Source organism: Oncorhynchus gorbuscha, linkage group LG15 (assembly GCF_021184085.1).
Source record: "Oncorhynchus gorbuscha isolate QuinsamMale2020 ecotype Even-year linkage group LG15, OgorEven_v1.0, whole genome shotgun sequence".
NCBI classification, from domain to species: domain Eukaryota; kingdom Metazoa; phylum Chordata; class Actinopteri; order Salmoniformes; family Salmonidae; genus Oncorhynchus; species Oncorhynchus gorbuscha.
This window is the reverse complement of record NC_060187.1, coordinates 77624226-77651023: the sequence shown is the minus strand read 5'-3', so window position 1 is coordinate 77651023 and position 26798 is coordinate 77624226. Positions and strand designations below refer to the sequence as shown.

Sequence of the window (26798 nt, the reverse complement as noted above, 5' to 3'; positions counted from 1 at the left end):
GGTGTATTATACTGTACTAGAGACTGGTTACACTGTGGTGTATTATACTGTACTAGAGACGGGTTACACTGTGGTGTATTATACTGTACTAGAGACGGGTTACACTGTGGTGTATTATACTGTACTAGAGACGGGTTACACTGTGGTGTATTATACTGTACTAGAGACAGGGGTTACACTGTGGTGTATTATACTGTACTAGAGACGGGTTACACTGTGGTGTATTATACTGTACTAGAGACGGGTTACACTGTGGTGTATTATACTGTACTAGAGACGGGTTATACTGTGGTGTATTATACTGTACTAGAGACGGGTTACACTGTGGTGTATTATACTGTACTAGAGACGGGTTACACTGTGGTGTATTATACTGTACTAGAGACGGGTTACACTGTGGTGTATTATACTGTACTAGAGACGGGTTACACTGTGGTGTATTATACTGTACTAGAGAGAGGGGTTACACTGTGGTGTATTATACTGTACTAGAGACGGGTTACACTGTGGTGTATTATACTGTACTAGAGACGGGTTACACTGTGGTGTATTATACTGTACTAGAGACAGGGGTTACACTGTGGTGTATTATACTGTACTAGAGACGGGTTACACTGTGGTGTATTATACTGTACTAGAGACGGGTTATACTGTGGTGTATTATACTGTACTAGAGACGGGTTATACTGTGGTGTATTATACTGTACTAGAGATACTGGGTTATTATACTGTACTACTGTGGTGTATTATACTGTACTAGAGACGGGTTACACTGTGGTGTATTATACTGTACTAGAGACGGGTTACACTGTGGTGTATTATACTGTACTAGAGACAGGGGTTACACTGTGGTGTATTATACTGTACTAGAGACGGGTTACACTGTGGTGTATTATACTGTACTAGAGACAGGTTACACTGTGGTGTATTATACTGTACTAGAGACAGGGGTTACACTGTGGTGTATTATACTGTACTAGAGACGGGTTACACTGTGGTGTATTATACTGTACTAGAGACGGGTTACACTGTGGTGTATTATACTGTACTAGAGACGGGTTACACTGTGGTGTATTATACTGTACTAGAGACGGGTTACACTGTGGTGTATTATACTGTACTTACACTGTGGTGTATTATACTGTACTAGAGGTTACACTGTGGTGTATTATACTGTACTAGAGACGGGTTACACTGTGGTGTATTATACTGTACTAGAGACGGGTTACACTGTGGTGTATTATACTGTACTAGAGACGGGTTACACTGTGGTGTATTATACTGTACTAGAGACGGGTTACACTGTGGTGTATTATACTGTACTAGAGACGGGTTACACTGTGGTGTATTATACTGTACTAGAGACGGGTTACACTGTGGTGTATTATACTGTACTAGAGACGGGTTACACTGTGGTGTATTATACTGTACTAGAGACGGGTTACACTGTGGTGTATTATACTGTACTAGAGACGGGTTACACTGTGGTGTATTATACTGTACTAGAGACAGGGGTTACACTGTGGTGTATTATACTGTACTAGAGACGGGTTACACTGTGGTGTATTATACTGTACTAGAGACAGGGGTTACACTGTGGTGTATTATACTGTACTAGAGACGGGTTACACTGTGGTGTATTATACTGTACTAGAGACGGGTTACACTGTGGTGTATTATACTGTACTAGAGACGGGTTACACTGTGGTGTATTATACTGTACTAGAGACGGGTTACACTGTGGTGTATTATACTGTACTAGAGACAGGGGTTACACTGTGGTGTATTATACTGTACTAGAGACAGGGGTTTGATTATACATGAGGTGGGTGCCTCGGGGGCTCATTCATTACTAGGGCCCGGAGTCTTTCCTGACCATGTCATCTGACCAGGAAGAACTCTGATCCCAATAGCCAGCTGTATAACCAGGGTGATCCCTACAGCCAGCTGTATAAGCAGGGTGAACCTTGCTGTATAACCAGGGTGATCCCTATAGCCAGCTGTATAACCAGGGTGAACCGTGCTGTATTACCAGGGTGGTCCCTATAGCCCGCTGTATAACCTGGGTGATCCCTAGAGCCAGCTGTATAACCAGGGTGAACCGTGCTGTATAACCAGGGTGATCCCTATAGGCAGCCGTATAACTAGGGTGAACTGTGCTGTATTACCAGGGTGATCCCTATAGGCAGTTGTATAACTAGGGTGAACTGTGCTGTATTACCAGGGTGATCTCTATAGGCAGCTGTATAATCAGGATGATCCCTATAGCCAGCTATATAACCAGGGTGAACCGTGCTGTATAACCAGGGTGATCCCTATAGGCAGCTGTATAACTAGGGTGAACTATGCTGCATTACCAGGGTAATCCCTAAAGGCAGCTGTATAACTAGGGTGAACTGTGCTGTATTACCAGGGTGATCCCTATAGGCAGTTGTATAACTAGGGTGAACTGTGCTGTATTACCAGGGTGATCTCCATAGGCAGCTGTATAATCAGGATGATCCCTATAGCCAGCTGTATAACCAGGGTGATCCCTATAGCCAGCTGTATAACCAGAGTGATCCCTATAGCCAGCTGTATAACCAGGGTGAACTGTGCTGTATTACCAGGGTGATCCCTATAGCCAGCTGTATAACTAGGGTGAACTGTGCTGTATTACCAAGGTGATCCCTATAGCCAGCTGTATAACCAGGGTAATCCCTATAGCCAGCTGTATAACCAGGGTGATCCCTATAGCCAGCTGTATACCCAGGGTGATCCCTATAGCCAGCTGTATAACCAGGGTGATCCCTATAGCCAGCTGTATACCCAGGGTGATCCCTATAGCCAGCTGTATAACCAGGGTGAACTGTGCTGTATTACCAAGGTGATCCCTATAGCCAGCTGTATACCCAGGGTAATCCCTATAGCCAGCTGTATACCCAGGGTGATCCCTATAGCCAGCTGTATAACCAGGGTGATCCCTATAGCCAGCTGTATACCCAGGGTGATCCCTATAGCCAGCTGTATAACCAGGGTGATCCCTATAGCCAGCTGTATAACCAGGGTGATCCCTATAGCCAGCTGTATAACCAGGGTGATCCCTATAGCCAGCTGTATACCCAGGGTGATCCCTATAGCCAGCTGTATAACCAGGGTGAACTGTGCTGTATTACCAGGGTGATCCCTATAGCCAGCTGTATAACCAGGGTGAACTGTGCTGTATTACCAGGGTGATCCCAATAGCCAGCTGTATAACCAGGGTGAACTGTGCTGTATTACCAGGGTGATCCCTATAGCCAGCTGTATTACCAGGGTGATCCCTATAGCCAGCTGTATACCCAGGGTGACCCCTATAGCCAGCTGTATACCCAGGGTGATCCCTATAGCCAGCTGTATAACCAGGGTGAACTGTGCTGTATTACCAGGGTGATCCCTATAACCAGCTGTATAACCAGGGTGAACTGTGCTGTATTACCAGGGTGATCCCTATAGGCAGCTGTATAACCAGGGTGAACTGTGCTGTATACCCAGGGTGATCCCTATAACCAGCTGTATAACCAGGGTGAACTGTGCTGTATTACCAGGGTGATCCCTATAGCCAGCTGTATAACCAGGGTGAACTGTGCTGTATTACCAGGGTGATCCCTATAGCCAGCTGTATTACCAGGGTGATCCCTATAGCCAGCTGTATACCCAGGGTGATCCCTATAGCCAGCTGTATAACCAGGGTGAACTGTGCTGTATTACCAGGGTGATCCCTATAGGCAGCTGTATAACCAGGGTGAACTGTGCTGTATTACCAGGGTGATCCCTATAGCCAGCTGTATAACCAGGGTGAACTGTGCTGTATTACCAGGGTGATCCCTATAGGCAGCTGTATAACCAGGGTGAACTGTGCTGTATTACCAGGGTGATCCCTATAGCCAGCTGTATAACCAGGGTGAACTGTGCTGTATTACCAGGGTGATCCCTATAGCCAGCTGTATAACCAGGGTGAACTGTGCTGTATTACTAGGGTGATCCCTATAGGCAGCTGTATAACCAGGGTGAACTGTGCTGTATTACCAGGGTGATCCCTATAGCCAGCTGTATAACCAGGGTGAACTGTGCTGTATTACTAGGGTGATCCCTATAGGCAGCTGTATAACCAGGGTGAACTGTGCTGTATTACCAGGGTGATCCCTATAGCCAGCTGTATAATCAGGGTCCAAAGTGTTTCCTGGTCAAGAAGAACCAGTGTCCCTACATTCTCAGAGCAGTTACACTGCTAACATTTTCTTAACTGTTTTCAGGGCATCCCTGGGAATCAGAGTGTAATTTGAACCCTGAATGGTCTGGTTGATCGAGTGGAAGTTTACAGAGTTTGGTCAGTCCGGACGATCCAAACAGGTCAAGTGATTCCTCCTCTCCTTTGTTGTCCAGTTATTTTTTTCTAATTGGTCCATTCTTTCCAGAGCGAGAGAGTACAGTAGGGCTACCTAGTCAAATGTATCGCCTCCAAAGGTTACACAAACATGCCCAATCAGCTAAATTGGACAACAGAAGGATGGAGAGACACGGGGGACGACGATGATAAACAATGGTCCCATTTTCAATATGGCTTATAGGAGCTAGGCTCATTAGGAGACAGAGGTGAGAAAGTCCACATCCACTCTCTCTCTCTCTCTCTCTCTCTCTCTCTCTCTCTCTCTCTCTCTCTCTCTCTCTCTCTCTCTCTCTCTCTCTCTCTCCCACCGAACCTCTCTCTCTTTTCCGTCTCTCTCTACCTAACCTCTCTCTCTCTCTTCCGTCTCTCTCTACCTAACCTCTCTCTCTCTGTGTGTGTGTCTCTTACACTGTGTAGCCTGCGCCAGAGAACTTTGACCCAATGTGGTTTTGAGGAGAGATGGGAATATGCACGGAACTCCAATGGCATGTGCACAGACACACACTGTACAAACTCACTTGGAGACCTTGCGGCTGGCAGGCTGGTGTTTGAACTGCAAGTTTCCATACTCTGTCTCAGCTCCCTAGAAAGGGGAGAAGAGGACAGTGAGTGCTAGACTCGATGGGTGGTATAAGGTAAGTCAATGTGCAGAGTTAAGTCATAGTCTTATTAACAATTTCCCAGAAATTTAGCAATTTCTGTTAATTTCAACCTCTCACTGTCAGTGTTCATATTTTACAAAGCAGTCTATGATAAGATATCTGTTTGGAGGACAAAAGAACATGCTCAACAACAGTGAAAAGTATATCTTGACATAGATCCCTCTGTGTCAGCTGATATCTGAGTCTCTCTCTGCTGTCTTGTTGTTGTTATTTTCTGGAATGTTGTTTTTCGACACAGTTTGTCAGTAGACACATACTGTAGCCAGTGCACTTGGGAAAGGAGAACAATATACATTTGAATCCATATTACCCATATTCCTCTCTCCCTTCTATTGCAACCTCCCCCCCTCTCCCTCACCTTGTTGTAGGTCTTGGAGGCCTCTATGTACTCAGAGACGGCCAGGTAGATGAACTTGTACTGGGCTTCAGTCTGCACCATGCCTGACCGCTGGTCTCTCACCATCTGGATGCTCTTCTGGATGTCTATGTCACAGTCCAGACCTATGGACAACCAGGAAGTTAGAATCACAATCCACAACAAAAACATTGTCATTCTACAGCGATGACAGGCATTACAAAGATCATGGGACAAAAGAGCCATAATAAGATACAGTATAATATCATGAAGATCTGAAGAAATGCAGGAACTTTGTTAATGAAAGAGACTCACCTTTCGTGTCGATGGTCTCGATGATCATGTCGATCACCACAATGGTGCCAGTTCGGCCTATTCCAGCACTGCACAGAAACACAACACAAACAGAGTGGTTGTAGGGACAACTGTCAGTACAGTACAATGTGATTGGGCTCAATGCAATTCACTAAAAAGAATGAACTGTATTGAAATAATTTCTAGAGCAGTATTGATCATCTAAGTCATTCTGTGATCGGAGGTGTAAAGTGTTCATAGACAAACGGAGAGGGATTTGTCACGTTGTCACACTAACAGATGTCTCAGCCAGGGGATGACCACTTTACACACGCGTGACTGTGACAGTTTGGTTATATTATAAAGACCAGTGGATTGGATAAGAACTTTGTCCTTATGGATGTCTTTCAGTGTAAAGAAGCAAAGGAAATAGCTTTTGTCATTAAACTGTACTGCAACAGCCTTGTAAGCACTCTATACACTATTACGCTGTACTTATGTCTGCTTACATAACAAATAGTCACAGGACCAACAACGTACAAGGATCCTCCCTATCTTTGATATCACAAGGGGAAAATTCCTATAGGATGAACTGTCAGTTGACTTAAAATGCTGAGTACTGCAACTAAGGTTGCACATTTTGGGGAATATTCAGAGGTGGGAACTTTCTGTTGGAATTAACAGGAATATATGGGAATTAACGGAAATATATACAAATTAATATGAATACCATTTAAATGTAGATGTTTTTTGAATTGGATATATTTACCATATCATATAGAGACAAAAACATAAACCTTTTACCTTATAAGCAGACATAATTGCAAATGATTAAATCCTTCCAATAGAAACAAAAAAAGCTATTTAGTTACGAATTGAACTTTAATTCAATGTGTTGGCTTTTCACATGGGATGATTTCACTGAACAACAAAATAAATATATTGAATGATCCCCAATGATCCATCACATCTCCCTAAAATGTTTTCAACATACATCTGTAAAATTATAGTCTAGAAACTAAAGCTTTGGTTGTCTTCCTCTCAGGCTTCCATGTCTTCTCCCTGGACCTCCTCAATGTCCACCTCTTGAACATCAGACTCTGAGGCCTCATCTTCACTGTCACTTTCCAACCTTGTTGAGGATGGCTCATTGTCAGGCTCAAAAAGCATCAAATTTGCTCGGATGACCACCAATTTTTCAACCCTTGTATTGGTCAGCCTGTTGCATACTTTGGTGTGTGTTTTCCCAAAAAAGGACCAGTTGCGCTCTAAGGCGGCTGATGTTGGTGGGATCTGGAGGATGATGGTGTTATGCAGGTGAGTGAGGACCCAAAAGCGATTTAACAGAAACAGAGTCTTTTAATGTCCAAACAGGGAAAACATAAATCCTCAATCTTTACAGGAGATGTCCAAACAGGGAAAACATAAATCCTCTATCTTTACAGGAGAGTCCCCCTTCTAGTAGTAGAGGAGAATTGCAGGGCTAGCGGCAACAGACTGCAGGTCACTTCGGGTAGGCGCGGGCCGTAGAGGACAGAGACACCTGCTCACACGCAGCATCTGATGAAGAGGCAGATTACGACAGGACGGAATAAGGGCAAAGCAAACAAGAATCCGACAAGGACAGAAGCAGAAACAGAGAGAGAAATAGAGACTTAATCAGAGGGCAAAAGAGGGGACAGGTGTGAGAGAGTAAACGAGTTCATTAGGAGAATGAGGAACAGCTGGGAGCAGGAACGGAACGATAGAGAGAGAGAGAGATAGAGAGAGAGAAAGTAACCTAATACGACCAGCAGGGGGAAACGAAGAGAAGAGAAAGCACAGGGACAAGACATGACAATACATGACAGATGGAGGCAACAGGGGGAAAAGCCTCAGATCCACAAAGTCCCTTCCACCAGGTGGCTGATGAGATATGTTGGCATGACTGTCATATCTCCATCCCAAAGCCCTTGCTTGGAAGTGTACTTCGCCACTCTGCCAAGAACTTTGCCCTCATCCAGGCCAAGGTGGCGAGACACAGAAGTGATGACACCATAGGCCTCGTTGATCTCTTCACCAACATGTACGCTGTGGCGTGTATGGGCTTCAGACAGAAGTCTTGATGTATTTCAGAACTGCAGTTTCCTCTGCTTGGAGCAACAGTGAAGTGGGCAGGGCGATACGGATTTCTTCTCTTACATCTGCAAGCAGAGTCTGAACATCAGACAGGATGGCATTGTCTCCCTCAATCCGTGTAATGGCTACTGCTATAGGTTTCAGGAGTTTCAGGCTGCTTACCACTCTCTCCCAAAATACATCATCCGGGAGGATCCTTTTGATGGGGCTGTCCATATCAGCAGACTATGATATGGCCATTTCTTGGAGAGACTCCTTCCCCTCCAGGAGACATCAAACATGATGACAACACCACCCCACCACCCCAACGTGAGTTGCTGGGCAGCATCAATGTGGTGCTCTTATTATTCTTACTTTGGTTGTTGAGGTAGATTGCTGCTATAACTTGAGCCTTCACATACCTAACCATTTCCTTTGCTCTTTTGTAGAGTGTATCCATTGTTTTCAGTGCCATGATGTCCTCGAGGAGCAGATTCAATGCATGAGCAGCACAGCCAATGGGAGTGATGTGAGGATAGGACTCCTCCACTTTAGACCAAGCAGCCTTCATGTTCACAGCATTGTCTGTCACTAGTGCAAATACCTTCTGTGGTCCAAGGTCCTTGATGACTGCCTTCAGCTCATCTGCAATGTAGAGATCAGTGTGTCGGTTGTCCTTTGTGTCTGTGCTCTTATAGAATAATGGTTGAGGGATGGAGATGATGCAGTTAATTATTCCTTGCCCACCAACATTCAACCACCCATCAGAGATGATTGCAATACAGTCTGCTTTCTCAATGATTTGCTTGACCTTCACTTGAACTCTGTTGAACTCTGCATCCAGCAAATTAGTAGATAGAGTCTGGTTGGAGGGGTGTATGCTGGGCGAAGAACATTCAGAAATCTCTTCAAATACACATTGCCTGTGAGCGTCAGAGGTGAACCAGTTGCATACACAGCTCGAGCAAGACATTCATCAGCATTGCTCTGACTACGTTCCTCTATTGAGTAAAAAAAAACGTCTGATTCATTCCAGGAGGACCATGAGCTGTTGCTATCGATAAGGTGTCTGATTCATCATTTTCACCTCGAATAGAAGAGGGACTTTTGTCAGAGGTTGCTTAAGCACTGAGGGAATTTTATGCACTTGGCCAGATGATTTTGCATCTTTGTTGCATTCTTCACATATGAAGGCACAGTATTTGGCACAGTATTTGCAAATGTACACAGCTTTTCCTTCTACATATATCTCCACACATCAGATAGTGGCATTTTCCTGTAAAGATTTGAAAAAAAACAATTCCATGTACAGATAAATATTTAAGCAGCTAGATTAAACAACTCCTTTGTAAGATAAATGTTTTAAAATGAAAACAGGTGAATTAGCAGGCTAAAGCAAGCTAAAAGCCACATGGTAGCAAAAACTAACTAGCAGAAATGGTTAACAAGTTAGAAATTATTTAAACACACTTTCTGTTGGCTACTATTTACTAGTTAACAAAACAATCATGTATGTCCTATGAAAGATATTCACCCCATCCATTATTGTAATCCAAATTTACTAGAAAGCATCTAGTCCTTGGCTCAGACAGTGTGGTAGTGTGGGCTCAATAGCATCTCATTAGTGTGCAATATCTTGAGGATCAGCTGTACATGTGATGGAAGAATACACTGTGCATGCAGAGGGTTGCAATTCCATTGAATTGGGTATAGTTGAACCAAAATATGCCACAAAACCTAGAATTGCCTTATGTGTATCCCACAAAAAAAGGTTCACTGTTATAAACCAACTTCTTTGATGAATTTAAGCAAAATTACCAGGCTAAATTTCCCATGGAAATGTCCGGAAAAATTATGGAAATTTACCGGAAGGTTTCCGACACTTTGCAACCCTAACCGCAGTAATCTTAACAACTACTCTTAATCCTGGAAAAACAACATAATCTGAAATTCTTATAATGTATTCTAGACAATGGAGATTGGATAGAAGTGACACTTATCTTCCTGAACACAGCTGGAATATAGTAAGAATACAGATGGAAGACAGCTAGAATATACCTGCAGTGGATGATCATTGGCCCGGCGTTGGCGAACTCGGCCTGTTTTGTGTTGACCTGAGTGAGGAAGCTGAGCACCCCTCCTGGCTCCTCGGGAACTCCATGGTCGGGCCAGCTCAGGTACTGGTAGTGCCAGATAGTACGGACTGAGTCCGACTGGGACAGACGAGGAGGGGAGAGGAACGAGACAAAGAGGTGAGACATGAGTAATACTGTAAACTCAGCTAATCTGTGACTGCAGTGATGACCGGTGTAACAGTGATGACAGTGACGATAATGATAACAGTGACGACAGAGATGATAATGATAACAGTGATGACAGAGATGACAGTGACGATAATGGTAACAGTGATGCAGTGTTGACAATGGTAACAGTGATGACAGTGATGATAATGGTAACAGTGATGCAGTGTTGACAATGGTAACAATGATGACAGTGGTAACAATGATGACTGTTATCATTATCATCACTGTCTCAGCCTCCAGTATTTATGCTGCAGTAGTTTGTGTCGGGGGGCTAGGGTCAGTTTGTTATATCTGGAGTACTTCCCCTGTCCTATTCAGTGTCCTGTGTGAATCTAAGTGTGCGTTCTCTAATTCTCTCCTTCTTTCTTTCTCTCGGAGGACCTGAGCCCTAGGACCGTGCCCCAGGACTACCTGACATGATGACTCCTTCCTGTCCCCAGTCCACCTGACTGTGCTGCTGCTCCAGTTTCAACTGTTCTGCCTTATTATTATTCGACCATGCTGGTCATTTATGAACATTTGAACATCTTGGCCATGTTCTGTTATAATCTCCACCCGGCACAGCCAGAAGAGGACTGGCCACCCCACACAGCCTGGTTCCTCTCCTGGTTTCTTCCTAGGTTTTGGCCTTTCTAGGGAGTTTTTCCTAGCCACCGTGCTTCTACACCTGCATTGCTTGCTGTTTGGGGTTTTAGGCTGGGTTTCTGTACAGCACTTTGAGATATCAGCTGATGTACGAAGGGCTATATATAATTAAAATCTGATTTGATTTGATTTGATGACAGTGGTAACAGTGATGACAGAGGTAACAATGATGACAGTGGTAACAATGATGACAGAGGTAACAATGATGACAGTGGTAACAGAGGTAAGAGAGGTGATGATGAGCGGAACCAGCAGGTGGTACCTACCTGATCCAGAGGGGAGATCTCCATAACCCTGATCTTGTAGTCAGTGGCATCTCTCTCAGAGACCCAAGTGACCACATACGGCCCCACCTCTTTGGAGCCCTGCATTTCTGGCCAGTATGGCACACATTTATTCTGCATAAAAGAACATGGAGAAATGGTTTGAGGAAAATGAGATGGGTAGTTTATACTATGTCATAATATTAAAATCATACAATGTAAAAGAAAATGCTTTCAAATTCTCAGTAACACTCTTAAAACTTCTTATGGCTGGGGGCAGTATTGAGTAGCTTGGATGAATAAGGTGCCCAGAGGTGCCCAGAGTAAACTGCCTGCTCCTCCGTCCTAGTTGCTAATATATGCATATTATCAGTATATTTGGATAGAAAACACTCTGAAGTTTCTAAAACTGTTTGAATGATGTCTGTGAGTATAACATAACTCATATGGCAGGCAAAAACCTGAGATAAAATCCAACCAGGAAGTGGGAAATCTGAGGTTGGTCGATTTTCAACTCAGCCCCTATTGAAGATACAGTGGGATATTGGTCATCTTGCACTTCCTAAGGCTTCCAATAGATGTCAACCGTCTTTAGAAACTTGTTTGAGACTTCTACTGTAAAGGGGGGCTGAATGAGAGGGGAATGAGTCAGAGGTCTGCCAGCAGTCACAAGCTGGTCACGCGCATTCACATGAGAGGTAGTTCCTGTTCCATTTGCTTTTCTGAAGACAAAGGAATTCTCCGGTTGGAATATTATTGAAGTTTAATGTTAAAAACATCCTAAAGATTGATTCTATACATCATTTGACATGATTCTATGGACTGTAACACAACTTTTTGACTTTTCATCTGCAACTAGTGAACGCGCTTCGTGATTGGTTTACCAAACGCGCTAACAAAAGTAGCTATTTGGACATCATCGAACAAATCAAACATTTATTGTGGAACTGGGATTCCTGGGAGTGCATTCTGATGAAGATCATCAAAGGTAAGTGAATATTTATAATGTTATTTCTGACTTCTGTTGACTGCACAATATGGAGGATATATTTTTGGCTTGATGGTTCTCTGAGCGTCATACTCAGATTATTGCATTGGTTTGCTTTTTTTGTAAAGCTTTTTTGAAATCTGACACAGCGGTTGCATTAAGGAGAAGTTTATCTATATTTCCATGTATAACACTTGTATTTTCATCAACATTTATAATGAGTATTTCTGTAAATTGATGTGGCTCTCTGCAAAATCACCGGATGTTTTTGGAACTACTTGAACATAACGCGCCAATGTATACTGACATTTTAAAAAATATAAATATGAACTTTACAAACCAAACATACATATATTGTGTAACATGAAGTCCTATGAGTGTCATCTGATTAAGATCATCAAAGGTTAGTGATTAATTCTATCTATATTTCTGATTTTTGTGACTACACTCTTTGGCTGGAAAAATGGCTGTGTTTTTCTGTGATATGGCTCTGACCTAACATAACCGTTTGTGGAGCTTTCGCTGTAAAGCCTATTTGAAATCGGACACTTTGGTGGGATTAACAACAAGATTACCTTTAAAATGGTATAAGATAATGTTATGTTTGAGGAATTTCAATTATGAGATTTCTGTTGTTTTCAATTTGGTGCTCTGCACTTTCACTGGCTGTTGTCATATCGATCCCGTTAACGGGATCTCATCCCTAAGAAGTTTTAAGTCACTAACCCGTCCCTTCTCGACCTCCCTGGTTGTCATGACGATGACCCTTGTCCTCTCCTGCCACACCATCTGCCAGAAATCGTTGACAGTTGTTGCAAGGCAGCCCTGACAGGCGATGTACACCTTCTGGTCACTGGGCTCCTGCAGCTTATTCTACAAAGAGATGGAGAAAGTTAGTAAAATATGTAAAATATTGTCTACATGGAGACAAAGCCCATTGCAATTATAGTCTCTGATCATATTAATTAAGACATATTAATGTTTAGACTTGTTATGGATTCCTAACAGTGGTTTATCATTTGATGTTGAGGCTACAAGGTGACATAACATGTACTTACTGTCACATAGTTGCCATTGATGTAATCTGAGCCAATGATATTGGGGTCTCCAGATGACAGAATGACCCTGGTCTCATCAACTGGGAGGAGAATAGGAAGAGTATGGAGATGGAAGGATGAGAGAGAGAGAGATGAGGGGATGTATCAGACAGAGATAATATAAATGGAAGAGAAAATGTAAAGAAAATGGGTAAAAGATAATAGGCTATATCACTGCACTTTAGAAGTAGATGCTCTTACAGGGAAGGATGTTCTTATATCGGTTTTTGCTTTTGTTTTCTGGTCTCATCCCTTCTTCTCTGCTCTTCTTCACCTTTGTCTCCTGCTTTTGAAGGGCCTGAAAAGAACAAGAAAGAGAGAGAAGGATAGTCATTGTAAGCTCAATGCAATTTTAAAAACATCAACATGCATTCAATTACTTAACCAACAGTATAGAGGGGCCTTTAAAAGGGTCACTTCTTGAAAATAAAAATAACCTCTAACAGCCATGACATTTCACAACCATGACAAAAAAAATACAAGAATATCTATGGGCTAAAAACACTCAATTAAAAAACATCTGACATGGGCTAGTTGATCTGGACATTTCTGACCAGTTATAAATAGCTCTCTAAGGTCTGCAATGACTGACACGACAAGAGGAACTGATGATGCGCTACCCAATTTTGAAATTACACCTTGTGCATTCTAGTATTACAACTTTCAAGAGTAAATTTAAAACTGGACTGAGTTCACTTTATATATATGTTTTTTTTAATGCCGACCCCACAGTTTGGGAACCACTGGACTAGAGGAAAGAGTTTTTCCCCATGGAGCTCTTGAATGTACAGGGAATAAAGTCAGTAGAGCTCCCTCTGGTGGAGTACTAGAGGGTGTCTCTAATGTGGCTGAAATAATGCATACATGTATCTGGGGACAGGCTATACAGTTTAGCAGATAAGCCCCATCTTGATCTGGGTGACTTGTTGTTTTTACCTTGAGCCATTTCAGGTCATCAAAGTGAGAGTAATGATCACAGGATGGGAGTTTGAGAGTAATCAGTAATCCTGACTACAGGATGGGAGTTTGAGAGTAATCAGTAATCCTGACTACAGGATGGGAGTTTGAGAGTTATCAGTAATCCTGACTACAGGATGGGAGTTTGAGAGTAATCAGTAATCCTGACTACAGGATGGGAGTTTGAGAGTAATCAGTAATCCTGACTACAGGATGGGAGTTTGAGAGTAACCAGTAATCCTGACTACAGGATGGGAGTTTGAGAGTAATCAGTAATCCTGACTACAGGATGGGAGTTTGAGAGTTATCAGTAATCCTGACTACAGGATGGGAGTTTGACAGGATTGTGTCGAGGTACAGATCTGGGGAAGGGTACGAAAACATTTCTGCAGCATTGAACGTCCCCAAGAACACAGTGCCCGCCATAAAAGAAGAAGTTTGGAACCACCAAAACTCTTCCTAGAACTGGCCACCCTGCAAAACTGAGCAATCAGGGATGAAGAGCCTTGGTCTGGGAGGTGACCAAGAACCAGATAGTCACTCTGACAGAGCTCCAGAGTTCCTATGTGGAGATGGGAGAACCTTCCAGAAGGACAACCATCTCTGCAGCACTCCACCAATCAGGCCTTTATGGTAGAGTGGGCAGACAGAAGCCACTCCTCAGTAAAAGACACATGATAGCCCACTTGGAGTTTGCCAAAAGACACCTAAAGACTCTCAGACTATGAATCTGATGAAAACAAGATTGAACTCTTAGGCCTGAATGCCAAGCGTCACGTCTGAAGGAAACCTGGCACCACCCCTACGGTGAAGATGTGGAGATGTTTTTCAGGGGCAGGGACTGGAGACTAGTCAGGATCGAGGGAAAGATGAACGGAGCAAAGTACAGAGAAATTCTTGATGAAAACCTGCTCCAGAGCACTCAGGACCTCAGACTGTGGTGAAGGTTCACCTTCCAACAGGACCATGACCCTAAGCACACAGCAAAGACAACGCAGAAGTGGCTTCAGGACAAGTCTGAATGTCCTTGAGTGGCCCAGCCAGAACCCTGACTGGAACCTGATCGAACATCTCTGGTGAGACTTGAAAATAGCTGTGCAGCGACGCTCCCCATCCAACCTGACAGGACTTGAGAGGATCTACAGAGAAGAATGGGAGAAACTCCCCAAATACAGGTGTGCCAAGCTTGGAGCATCATACACAAGAAGACTCGAGGCTGTAATCGCTGGCAACGGTACTTCAACAAAGTACTGAGTAAAGGGTCTGAATACTTATGTATATTATACATTTGCAAAAAAAAACTGTTTTTGCTTTGTCATTATGGGGTTTTGTGTGTAGATGAAGTAAATAAAAAATAATTTCATACATTTTAGAATAAGGATGTAACGTGACAAAATGTGGAAAAAGTCAAGGGGTCTGAATACTTTCCAAATGCACTGTATATCTTGTGTTCATCTCTATGTACACATTAGGGGATAGACGTACTTCTTATAGCTAATCCAGCTATACCGTAGTGCCTTACAACCTGTCCTGACCCATGACCCCTGGTGGGAGCTGCTGCTAGTGCTAATCCAGTCCCCTGGTTATGAGGGGAGTTTCAGTGAAGTTCCTCATCAGCCCCTCTCATCCTGCCTTTTAGCCTGTGTCAGCTCAGGTGAACCCTAATTGGTCTGAAGGATTGGGGTTACACATACATCCAGTGTTTACTATTTCACTGGGCTAAAACAAAAGCCTGCATGTGTACTCCAGGACCAGAGTAACCTAACCCCTGGCCTAACCTCACAGTCTTGAGGGAAGGTATTGACTGTAAAAATCCCAGACATAGATTCACTCAACCCAGGTGTGACAACTCAAAATCTTTGCAGGAATACCTTCGGGAGAATGAGTTATTGTTGAAAGACATGCAAATCCCCATTCCCAGTATTTGTGGAATACTGACATACTATATTACTATGAATCCATTCATGAATGCTCTATAAATATGGCATGTTTATTATGTGATCATGGATGTGTTATGTATGCTGTATGAACATACAGATAATGTACATTCGTTACCCATATTTTTCTTTACCATTTGAAAAGTTATTTTTAATGTGTTAAAGCAGTTTAGAATTAGTGTTAGACAATTTCTAATCTCTCATGGCCAGACTATGTAGCATCTGAAGCAATTGCGCAAGCTTTTAGTTGTGGGTTTCTGAGATTAGACAATTTGGGCAATTTGGCCTCTAATAGAAGTACCACCAGTACCACATGGTGGTAGTAAAAAGGTGGTCTATGGTTCTTGCAGTCTACTTCCTATGGCTGTAGTTGTGAGACCTTTAACCATTTGATTCTAGTTTTTACTTGCAACACTCTCACTTTGACTTGTCCAACGGAACATGTTTCAAAATGTTTCACCATGTTGCACAAGAGTAAAGGCACATTACATACATCGTTTATATGACCAACCAAATGGTCAAACACAGACACACTAACATTCTGACAACACCGGGCATGCGCGTGCACCATCGCCACGCATGTTGATTTTGTCCATCAACACCGGAAGCGATCAGGACACTCAGGTTGAATTATCAAAACAAACTCTGAAACAACTATATTAATTTGGTGACAGGTCGAAAACATTAAACATTCATGGCAATTTAGCTTGCTAGCTTGCCGTTGCTAGCTAATTTGTCCGAGTACATAAACATTTGGTTGTTGTTTTACCTGTAATGCACACGGTCCTCTACTCCGACAATTAATCCACAGATAAAATGGTAAACTGAGTTAGTTTCTAGTAATCTCTCCTCCTTCAGGGTTCTTCTTCTTCTTTGGACTTTAAATGGCGGTTAGCAACCAACTTGAAGGTGCATTACCACCACCAATGGACTGGAGTATGGACCTCAATTAATCTGTCAATCACCTACATGGGTATATGCTCCTAAAAACCAATGAGGAGATGGGAGAGCCGGGACTTGCAGCGCATCAAGCGTCACAAATATAACCAAGTTCTATTTTAGCGCCTGGCTACGGAGACGCTCGTTGACTCGAGCGAGCAGTTTGGATGCAATGATGTATGTGTACATTTATTTTGCAATGCTGGTGTGGTCAGCATGTAAGAAATTAGTCCTCAGCTAACCTATAGTAGAGTAAAGCATCCTGGTCTCATAGACTAGAGATAACATGGTACATTTAAATCCGAGACAATAAAATTAGTATGATATTACGTTTGGTATGGTAACATAGGATAGATGGTTACTGAAGGCAAAACAAAGTAGGTTGGTTGTTCGGGGTGGATGCATGGGTGTATAACGCTAACATCTAGCAACCCAAAGGTTGCATCTAGTTTGAATCTCATTACGGACAACTTTAGCATTTTAGCTACTTTTAAAATACTTACTACCTTTTCGCACGTTAGCTAACCCTTCCCCTAACCTTAACCCATTAACCTAACTCCTAAACTTTACCCTAACCCTAACCCCTAGACTAGCTCAAATTAACCAAGTAGTTAACGTTAGCCACCTTGCTAGAATTTGTTACATATCATACGTTTGAAAAATTCATAACATGTAGTACGTTTTGCAAATTCGTAACATATAATAATAATTGCAATTCATAATATTTCATATAAAATGGGTGATGATCATCCACAAATTAATACATACCATAAGAAACTTAGAATCTCATACTAAATGGAGTGTCTCGAATTTACATACATAATAATAGGAAATGTTCTGAGACCAGGTTGAGTAAAGAGAAGAAGAGGTTAAGAAGGGTTGTTCAAAACATCACATCTTCCTTCCATCAAAAACGTAATCGACTTACATCAAACTCCTCCCAGAATCCTGCTTTGCTCTTCTTGTCTCCCTCGTTCTCTCTCTCGGCCATCTGGTCCAGCAGCCTCACTCTGCTGTCAATGTCTGCTGCATTCACTCTGGTGGAGAAGTAGGGCTGAAGGAGAGAAGGACAGGAAAGAGAAGAAAAGGAGAAGAAGTCCAGATTTGTTCGGATATGGCTCTATCTTGTCAGTCAGGTGATCTTTAACCCATTATAAGATACAGTATCTCCGACCTGTGTAAGGTTGTAACTTGACTGCAACACTCACGGTGACCTGTATGGGGTTACAACTGTAAGTCCTGTAAGTCTTTACCTGTTTGAGGTGCACCCAGGTTCCAGACATCTCCTCGATGCCTTTGCGTTTGTAGTGCTCCATCAGGTCAGCCAGGGTGTCAAACATCTCTGTGCCTCCCACCGTGTACCGGTCATTCTATTTATATAAATATATGACGACATGGGTCCCATTATGCCTGGCGAAAACCAAACACTGCATTCCACAGTAAGAACCCTATACCAACGGTCAAGCATGGTCGTGGCAGTGTGATGGTTTGGGGATACTTTGCTGACTCAGGACCTGGACGACTTGCCTTATTAGTAGAAGGAACCATGAATTCTGCTCTGTATCGGAGAGTTCTACTGGAGAATGTCAGGCCATATGTCTGTGAGCTGAAGCACAGCTGGGTCATGCAGCAAGACAATGATCCAATACAAACAATCAAGGCATGAAAATGGCTAAAAAGCAAGAAATTTGAAGTTTTGGAATGGCCTTCTCAAAGTACAGACCTAATCTCAATTGGAATGTTGTGGCAGACCTTGAAATGAGCAGTTCATCCTTGAAAACCCACATGTTATGCGGGTGAATGAGGACCCAAAAGCGACTTGGCGAAAACAGAGTTTTTAATCCAGTAAAGTTACTTTACAAAACAAAAGGCATAATACTACTCGTAATGACGAGAACAGACTGGAGACTTGATCAAGAACTGCAGGTTGCCTCGGGAAGGCACTTGAACGTAGCAGACTCAGACACCTGCTCACCACGCAGCATCTGAGGGAAACACGACACGACAGGGCAATACATAGACACAGCACGGTGAATTATAGACAAGGATCCGACAGGGCAGGAACGGAAAACAAGGAGAGAAATAGGGACTCTAATCAGGGAAAAGGATCGGGAACAGGTGTGGGAAGACTAAATGATTGATTAGGGGAATAGGAACAGCTGGGAGCAGGAATGGAACGATAGAGAGAAGAGAGAGCGAGAGAGTGAGAGAGGGAGGGGGAGAGAGAGGGATAGAAAGAGGGAAAGAACCTAATAAGACCAGCAGAGGGAAACGAATAGAAGGGGAAGCACAGGGACAAGACATGATAATCAATGACAAAACATGACAGTACCCCCCACTCACCGAGCGCCTCCTGGCGCACTCGAGGAGGAACCCTGGCGGCAACGGAGGAAATCATCAATAAGCGAACGGTCCAGCACGTCCCGAGACGGAACCCAACTCCTCTCCTCAGGACCGTAACCCTCCCAATCCACTAAGTATTGGTGACCCCGTCCCCGAGAACGCATGTCCATGATCTTACGTACCTTGTAAATAGGTGCGCTCTCGACAAGGACGGGAGGGGGGAGGGAAGACGAACGGGGGTGCGAAGAAAGGGCTTGACACAGGAGACATGGAAGACAGGATGGACGCGACGAAGATGTCGCGGAAGAAGCAGTCGCACAGCGACAGGATTGACGACCTGGGAGACACGGAACGGACCAATGAACCGCGGAGTCAACTTACGAGAAGCTGTCGTAAGAGGAAGGTTGCGAGTGGAAAGCCACACTCTCTGGCCGCAACAATACCTTGGACTCTTAATCCTGCGTTTATTGGCGGCTCTCACAGTCTGTGCCCTGTAACGGCAAAATGCAGACCTCACCCTCCTCCAGGTGCGCTCACAACGTTGGACAAACGCTTGAGCGGAGGGAACGCTGGACTCGGCAAGCTGGGATGAGAACAGAGGAGGCTGGTAACCCAGACTACTCTGAAACGGAGATAACCCGGTAGCAGATGAAGGCAGCGAGTTGTGAGCGTATTCTGCCCAGGGGAGCTGTTCTGCCCAAGACGCAGGGTTTCTGAAAGAAAGGCTGCGTAGTATGCGACCAATCGTCTGATTGGCCCTCTCTGCTTGACCGTTAGACTGGGGATGAAACCCGGAAGAGAGACTGACGGACGCACCAATCAAACGACAGAACTCCCTCCAAAACTGTGACGTGAATTGCGGGCCTCTGTCTGAAACGGCGTCTAACGGGAGGCCATGAATTCTGAACACATTCTCGATGATGATTTGTGCCGTCTCCTTAGCGGAAGGAAGTTTAGCGAGGGGAATGAAATGTGCCGCCTTAGAGAACCTATCGACAACCGTAAGAATCACAGTCTTCCCCGCAGACAAAGGCAGACCGGTAATGAAGTCTAGGGCGATGTGAGACCATGGTCGAGAAGGAATGGGGAGCGGTCTGAGACGACCGGCAGGAGGAGAGTTACCCGACTTAGTCTGCGCGCAGTCCGAACAAGCAGCCACGAAACGGCGCGTGTCACGCTCCTGAGTCGGCCACCAAAAGCGCTGGCGAATAGACGCAAGAGTGCCTCGAACACCGGGATGACCAGCTAACTTGGCAGAGTGAGCCCACTGAAGAACAGCCAGACGAGTGGAAACAGGAACGAAAAGGAGGTTACTAGGACAAGCGCGCGGCGACGCAGTGTGCGTGAGTGCTTGCTTAACCTGTCTTTCAATTCCCCAGACTGTCAACCCGACAACACGCCCATAAGGAAGAATCCCCTCGGGATCAGTAGAAGCCACAGAAGAACTAAACAGACGGGATAAGGCATCAGGCTTGGTGTTTTTGCTACCCGGACGGTAAGAAATCACAAACTCGAAACGAGCGAAAAACAACGCCCAACGAGCTTGACGGGCATTAAGTCGTTTGGCAGAACGGATGTACTCAAGGTTCTTATGGTCTGTCCAAACGACAAAAGGAACGGTCGCCCCCTCCAACCACTGTCGCCATTCGCCTAGGGCTAAGCGGATGGCGAGCAGTTCACGGTTACCCACATCATAGTTGCGCTCAGATGGCGACAGGCGATGAGAAAAATAAGCGCAAGGATGAACCTTATCGTCAGACTGGAAGCGCTGGGATAGAATGGCTCCCACGCCTACCTCTGAAGCGTCAACCTCGACAATGAATTGTCTAGTGACGTCAGGAGTAACGAGGATAGGAGCGGACGTAAAACGTTCCTTTAGAAGATCAAAAGCTCCCTGGGCGGAACCGGACCACTTAAAACACGTCTTGACAGAAGTAAGAGCTGTGAGAGGGGCAGCAACTTGACCGAAATTACGAATGAAACGCCGATAGAAATTAGCGAAACCTAAAAAGCGCTGCAACTCGACACGTGACCTTGGAACGGGCCAATCACTGACAGCTTGGACCTTAGCGGAATCCATCTGAATGCCTTCAGCGGAAATAACGGAACCGAGAAAAGTAACGGAGGAGACATGAAAAGAGCACTTCTCAGCCTTTACGTAGAGACAATTCTCTAAAAGGCGCTGTAGAACACGTCGAACGTGCTGAACATGAATCTCGAGTGACGGTGAAAAAATCAGGATATCGTCAAGATAGACAAAAACAAAGATGTTCAGCATGTCTCTCAGAACATCATTAACTAATGCCTGAAAAACAGCTGGCGCATTGGCGAGACCAAACGGCAGAACCCGGTACTCAAAATGCCCTAACGGAGTGTTAAACGCCGTTTTCCACTCGTCCCCCTCTCTGATGCGCACGAGATGGTAAGCGTTACGAAGGTCCAACTTAGTAAAGCACCTGGCTCCCTGCAGAATCTCGAAGGCTGATGACATAAGGGGAAGCGGATAACGATTCTTAACCGTTATGTAATTCAGCCCTCGATAATCCACGCAGGGGCGCAGAGTACCGTCCTTCTTCTTAACAAAAAAGAACCCCGCCCCGGCCGGAGAGGAAGAAGGCACTATGGTACCGGCGTCAAGAGACACAGATAAATAATCCTCGAGAGCCTTACGTTCGGGAGCCGACAGAGAGTATAGTCTACCCCGAGGAGGAGTGGTCCCCGGAAGGAGATCAATACTACAATCATTGACCGGTGAGGAGGAAGGGAGTTGGCTCGGGACCGACTGAAGACCGTGCGCAGATCATGATATTCCTCCGGCACTCCTGTCAAATCGCCAGGTTCCTCCTGAGAAGTGGGGACAGAAGAAATGGGAGGGATGGCAGACATTAAACACTTCACATGACAAGAAACGTTCCAGGATAGGATAGAATTACTAGACCAATTAATAGAAGGATTATGACATACTAGCCAGGGATGACCCAAAACAACAGGTGTAAAAGGTGAACGAAAAATCAAAAAAGAAATAGTCTCACTGTGGTTACCAGATACTGTGAGAGTTAAAAGTAGTGTCTCAAATCTGATACTGGGAAGATGACTACCATCTAAGGCAAACATGGGCGTAGGCTTGTCTAACTGTCTGAAAGGAATGTCATGTTTCCGAGCCCATGCTTCGTCCATGAAACAACCCTCAGCCCCAGAGTCAATCAAGGCACTGCATGTAGCACCCGAACCGGTCCAGCGTAGATGGACCGACATAGTAGTACAGGATCTAGATGAAGAGACCTGAGTAGTAGCGCTCACCAGTAGCCCTCCGCTTACTGATGAGCTCTGGCCTTTACTGGACATGAATTGACAAAATGTCCATCAAATCCGCAATAGAGGCACAGGCGGTTGGTGATCCTCCGTTCCCTCTCCTTGGTCGAGATGCGAATACCTCCCAGCTGCATGGGCTCAGTCTCTGAGCCAGAGGGGGAGATGGTTGCGATGCGGAGCAGGGAAACACCGTTGACGCGAGCTCTCTTCCACGAGCTTGGTGACGAAGATCTACCCGTCGTTCTATGCGGATGGCGAGAGCAATCAAAGAGTCCACACTGGAAGGAACCTCCCGAGAGAGAATCTCATCTTTGACCACTGCGTGGAGTCCCTCCAGAAAACGAGCGAGCAGCGCCGGCTCGTTCCAGTCACTAGAGGCAGCAAGAGTGCGAAACTCTATAGAGTAATCCGTTATGGATCGATCACCTTGGCATAGGGAAGCCAGGGCCCTAGAAGCCTCCCTACCAAAAACTGAACGGTCAAAAACCTGAATCATCTCCTCTTTAAAGTTCTGGTAATTGTTAGAACAATCAGCCCTTGCCTCCCAGATAGCTGTGCCCCACTCTCGAGCCCGGCCAGTAAGGAGTGAAATGACGTAAGCAACCCGAGCTCTCTCGCTAGAGTATGTGTTGGGTTGGAGAGAGAACACAATATCACACTGGGTGAGAAAGGAGCGGCACTCTGTGGGCTGCCCGGAGTAGCAAGGTGGGTTATTAACCCTAGGTTCCGGAGGCTCGGCAGGCCAGGAAGTAACAGGTGGCACGAGACGAAGACTCTGGAACTGTCCAGAGAGGTCGGAAACCTGAGCGGCCAGGTTCTCCACGGCATGGCGAGCAGCAGACAATTCCTGCTCGTGTCTGCCGAGCATGGCTCCTTGAATCTCGACGGCAGTGTTACGAGAATCTGTAGTCGCTGGGTCCATTTACTGGTCGGATCCTTCTGTTATGCGGGTGAATGAGGACCCAAAAGCGACTTGGCGAAAACAGAGTTTTTAATCCAGTAAAGTTACTTTACAAAACAAAAGGCATAATACTACTCGTAATGACGAGAACAGACTGGAGACTTGATCAAGAACTGCAGGTTGCCTCGGGAAGGCACTTGAACGTAGCAGACTCAGACACCTGCTCACCACGCAGCATCTGAGGGAAACACAACACGACAGGGCAATACATAGACACAGCACGGTGAATTATAGACAAGGATCCGACAGGGCAGGAACGGAAAACAAGGAGAGAAATAGGGACTCTAATCAGGGAAAAGGATCGGGAACAGGTGTGGGAAGACTAAATGATTGATTAGGGGAATAGGAACAGCTGGGAGCAGGAACGGAACGATAGAGAGAAGAGAGAGCGAGAGAGTGAGAGAGGGAGGGGGAGAGAGAGGGATAGAAAGAGGGAAAGAACCTAATAAGACCAGCAGAGGGAAACGAATAGAAGGGGAAGCACAGGGACAAGACATGATAATCAATGACAAAACATGACACCACAAATGTTGTTGAGTTAAAGTAGTTCTGCATGCAAGAGTGGGCCAAAATTCCTCCACAGCGATGTGAGAGACTGATCAACAACTACAGGTAGCATTTGGTTGCTGCCATTGCAGCTAAAGGTGGCACAACCAGTTATTGAGTGATTATGTCAATTAAATAAATACAATAAGTATCCATTTGTTTTCTAATTTGTAAACTCAGGCTTCTTTTGTCTAATATTAGGTTTTGAGAGCCTCCCGGGTGGCGCACAGCTGTACTGCAGTGCCAGCTGTGCCACCGGAGACTCTGGGTTCGCGCCCAGGCTCTGTCGTAACCGGCTGTGCCCAGGAGGTCTGTGGGGTGACGCAAAATTTGCCCAGTGTCGTCCGGGTTAGGGAGGGTTTGGCCGGTAGGGATGTCCTTGTCTCATCGCGCACCAGCGACTCCTGTGGTGGGCTGGGCGCATTGCACACTAACCAATGTTGCCAGGTGCATGGTGTTTCCTCCGACACATTGGTGCGGCTGGCTTCCGGGTTGGATGTGCACTGTGTTAAGAAGCAGTGCGGCTTGGTTGGGTTGTGTATCGGAGGACGCATGACTTTCAACCTTCATCTCTCCCGAGCCCGTAAGGGTGTAGCGATGAGACAAGATAGTAGCTACTAAACAATTGGATACCACGAAATTGGGGAGAAAAAGGGGTAAAATCAAAAATAATAATAATATTAGGTTTTGGTTGAAAATCACACCTGTCACCATCGTCTCACAAACCTGCGCCTCATGACACTTCCATCACCTCCTTGATTATCTTCCCTATATCTGTCACTCCCCTTGGCTCTTTCCTCAGGTGTTATTGACTCTGTTTTCATGACGGTGCATTTGTGTTCCGTGGTCATAGTTGATTTTATGTATTAAAACACTCACTCCCTGAACTTGCTTCCCGACTCTCAGCACACTCGTTACATTTGTACACTCTTGGCATTCTCTCATCCAGCTTCATGAGGAAGTTACCTGGAGTGCATTTCAATTAACAGGTGTGCTTTGTTAAAAGTTAATTTGTGGAATTTATTTTGCTCTTAATGTGCTTGAGCCAATCAGTTGTGTTGTGACATGGTACCGGTGGTATACAGAAGACAGCCCTATTTGGTGAAAGACCAAGTCCATACAAGAACAACCCAAATAAACAAACAAAAATGACAGTCCATTACTTTAAGACATGAAGGTCAGTCAAATCAGGAACATTTCAAGAACTTTGAAAGTTTCTTCAAGTGCAAACGCAAAAACTATCAAGCGCTATGTTGAAACTGCCTCCCATGAGGACCGCCACAGGAAATGAAGACCCAGAGTTACCTCTGCTGCAGAGGATAAGTTCATTAGAGTTACCGGCCTCAGAAATTGCAGCCCAAAATAAAGGCTTCACAGAGTTCGAGTAACGGACGCATCTCAACATCAACTCCTCAGAGGAGACTGCGTGAATCAGGCCTTCATGGTTGAATTTCTGCAAAGAAACCACTACTAAAGAGAATTGCTTAGGCCAAGAAAAATGAGCAATGGACATTAGTCCAAATTTGAGATGTTTAGTTCCAACCACCTTGTCTTTGTGAGACTCAGGTGAATGGATGATCTCCGCATGTGTGGTTCCCACCGTGAAGCACGGAGGAGGAGGTGGATGGTGTGGGGGTGCTTTGCTGGTGACACTGTCTGTGATTTATTTAGAATTCAAGGCACACTTAACCAGCACCAACCAGAACAGCATTCTGCAGCGATACGCCATCCCATCTGGTTTGTGCTTAGTGGGACTATCATTTGTTTTTCAACAGGACAATGACCCAACACACCTCCAGGCTGTGTAAGGGCTATTTGACCAAGAAAGGGAGTGATGGAGTGCTGCATCAGATGACCTGGCCTCCTCAATCACCTGACCTTAACCCAATTGAGATGGTTTGGGGTGAGTTGGACCGCAGAGTGAAGGAAAAGCAGCCAACAAGTGCTCAGCATCTGTGGGAACTCCTTCAAGAGTGTTGGGAAAGAATTCCAGGTGAATCTGGTTGAGAGAATGCCAAAAGTGCGCAAAGCAGTCATCAAGGCAAAGGGTAATGTTCTGTTGGTAACTGTGGTTTTGGGGCTTTGGTTATGTTTAGCACGTGAAAGCAAATTTCCACACAAGAGGGAAATAAATGTTATCTAATATGATCTAATCATGCAGCTGGATGGCCGACTCACCAGACTGAGACTCAGTCATTCATTTATTACAGTCAGTGTACTTCATGGATTTAAAAGGTATGCGCCGGTACTTTGGTGACTAGTAAGTATTTTTTCAACCTCTCGCTTTGGGCTGGATGTATCTGTAGTTCACACTGTACATGCATAGTCTATGAGCAAAATTGCCGTTTTACCTCAATTGGTTACGAATTTTCTAGTTTGAAAGAGACTGTTTTCTGGAAGCTGTGCTGCACCAATTTCCCTACATTTACAACTCACGTGGGCAAACCCCCCAGCAATTCAAGTTTCAGTCAATGAGCTTCAGCCCCTTGCCATTTGAGTGACAGCTAACAAGACTCACATACACATTAGAGAGAGAGAGAGAGCAATGACATGGTGCACATACCTGCCCATTTGCGACATAGTATGCAATTTTCAGGACCACTTTTGGCTCATGGGCGCTACTTTCAGAACCGCTATTTAAAAAGTAAACAAAAGTACCGGAAAATATATTTAATGTGCTTCCTATTATCT

At 44.7% G+C, this 26798-nt stretch overlaps 1 protein-coding gene across 11 annotated transcripts in view; it reads right to left on the bottom strand.

Annotated features, from left to right (window-relative positions):
* LOC123998095 (tyrosine-protein phosphatase non-receptor type 6-like) overlaps positions 1-26798 on the bottom strand; it is a 48765-nt gene that overhangs the window by 6546 nt on the left and 15421 nt on the right. For all 11 annotated transcript variants that reach the window (XM_046303000.1, XM_046303003.1, XM_046302995.1 and 8 more), the window contains 10 exons: positions 18199-18315; positions 17874-17999; positions 13314-13410; positions 13074-13153; positions 12742-12888; positions 11031-11162; positions 9875-10029; positions 5741-5808; positions 5429-5571; positions 4927-4991 (listed from right to left, as the gene is read on the bottom strand). In XM_046303000.1, the coding sequence (XP_046158956.1) occupies positions 4927-4991; positions 5429-5571; positions 5741-5808; positions 9875-10029; positions 11031-11162; positions 12742-12888; positions 13074-13153; positions 13314-13410; positions 17874-17999; positions 18199-18315 (1130 nt within the window). The remainder of the gene's footprint in view (positions 1-4926; positions 4992-5428; positions 5572-5740; positions 5809-9874; positions 10030-11030; positions 11163-12741; positions 12889-13073; positions 13154-13313; positions 13411-17873; positions 18000-18198; positions 18316-26798) is intronic.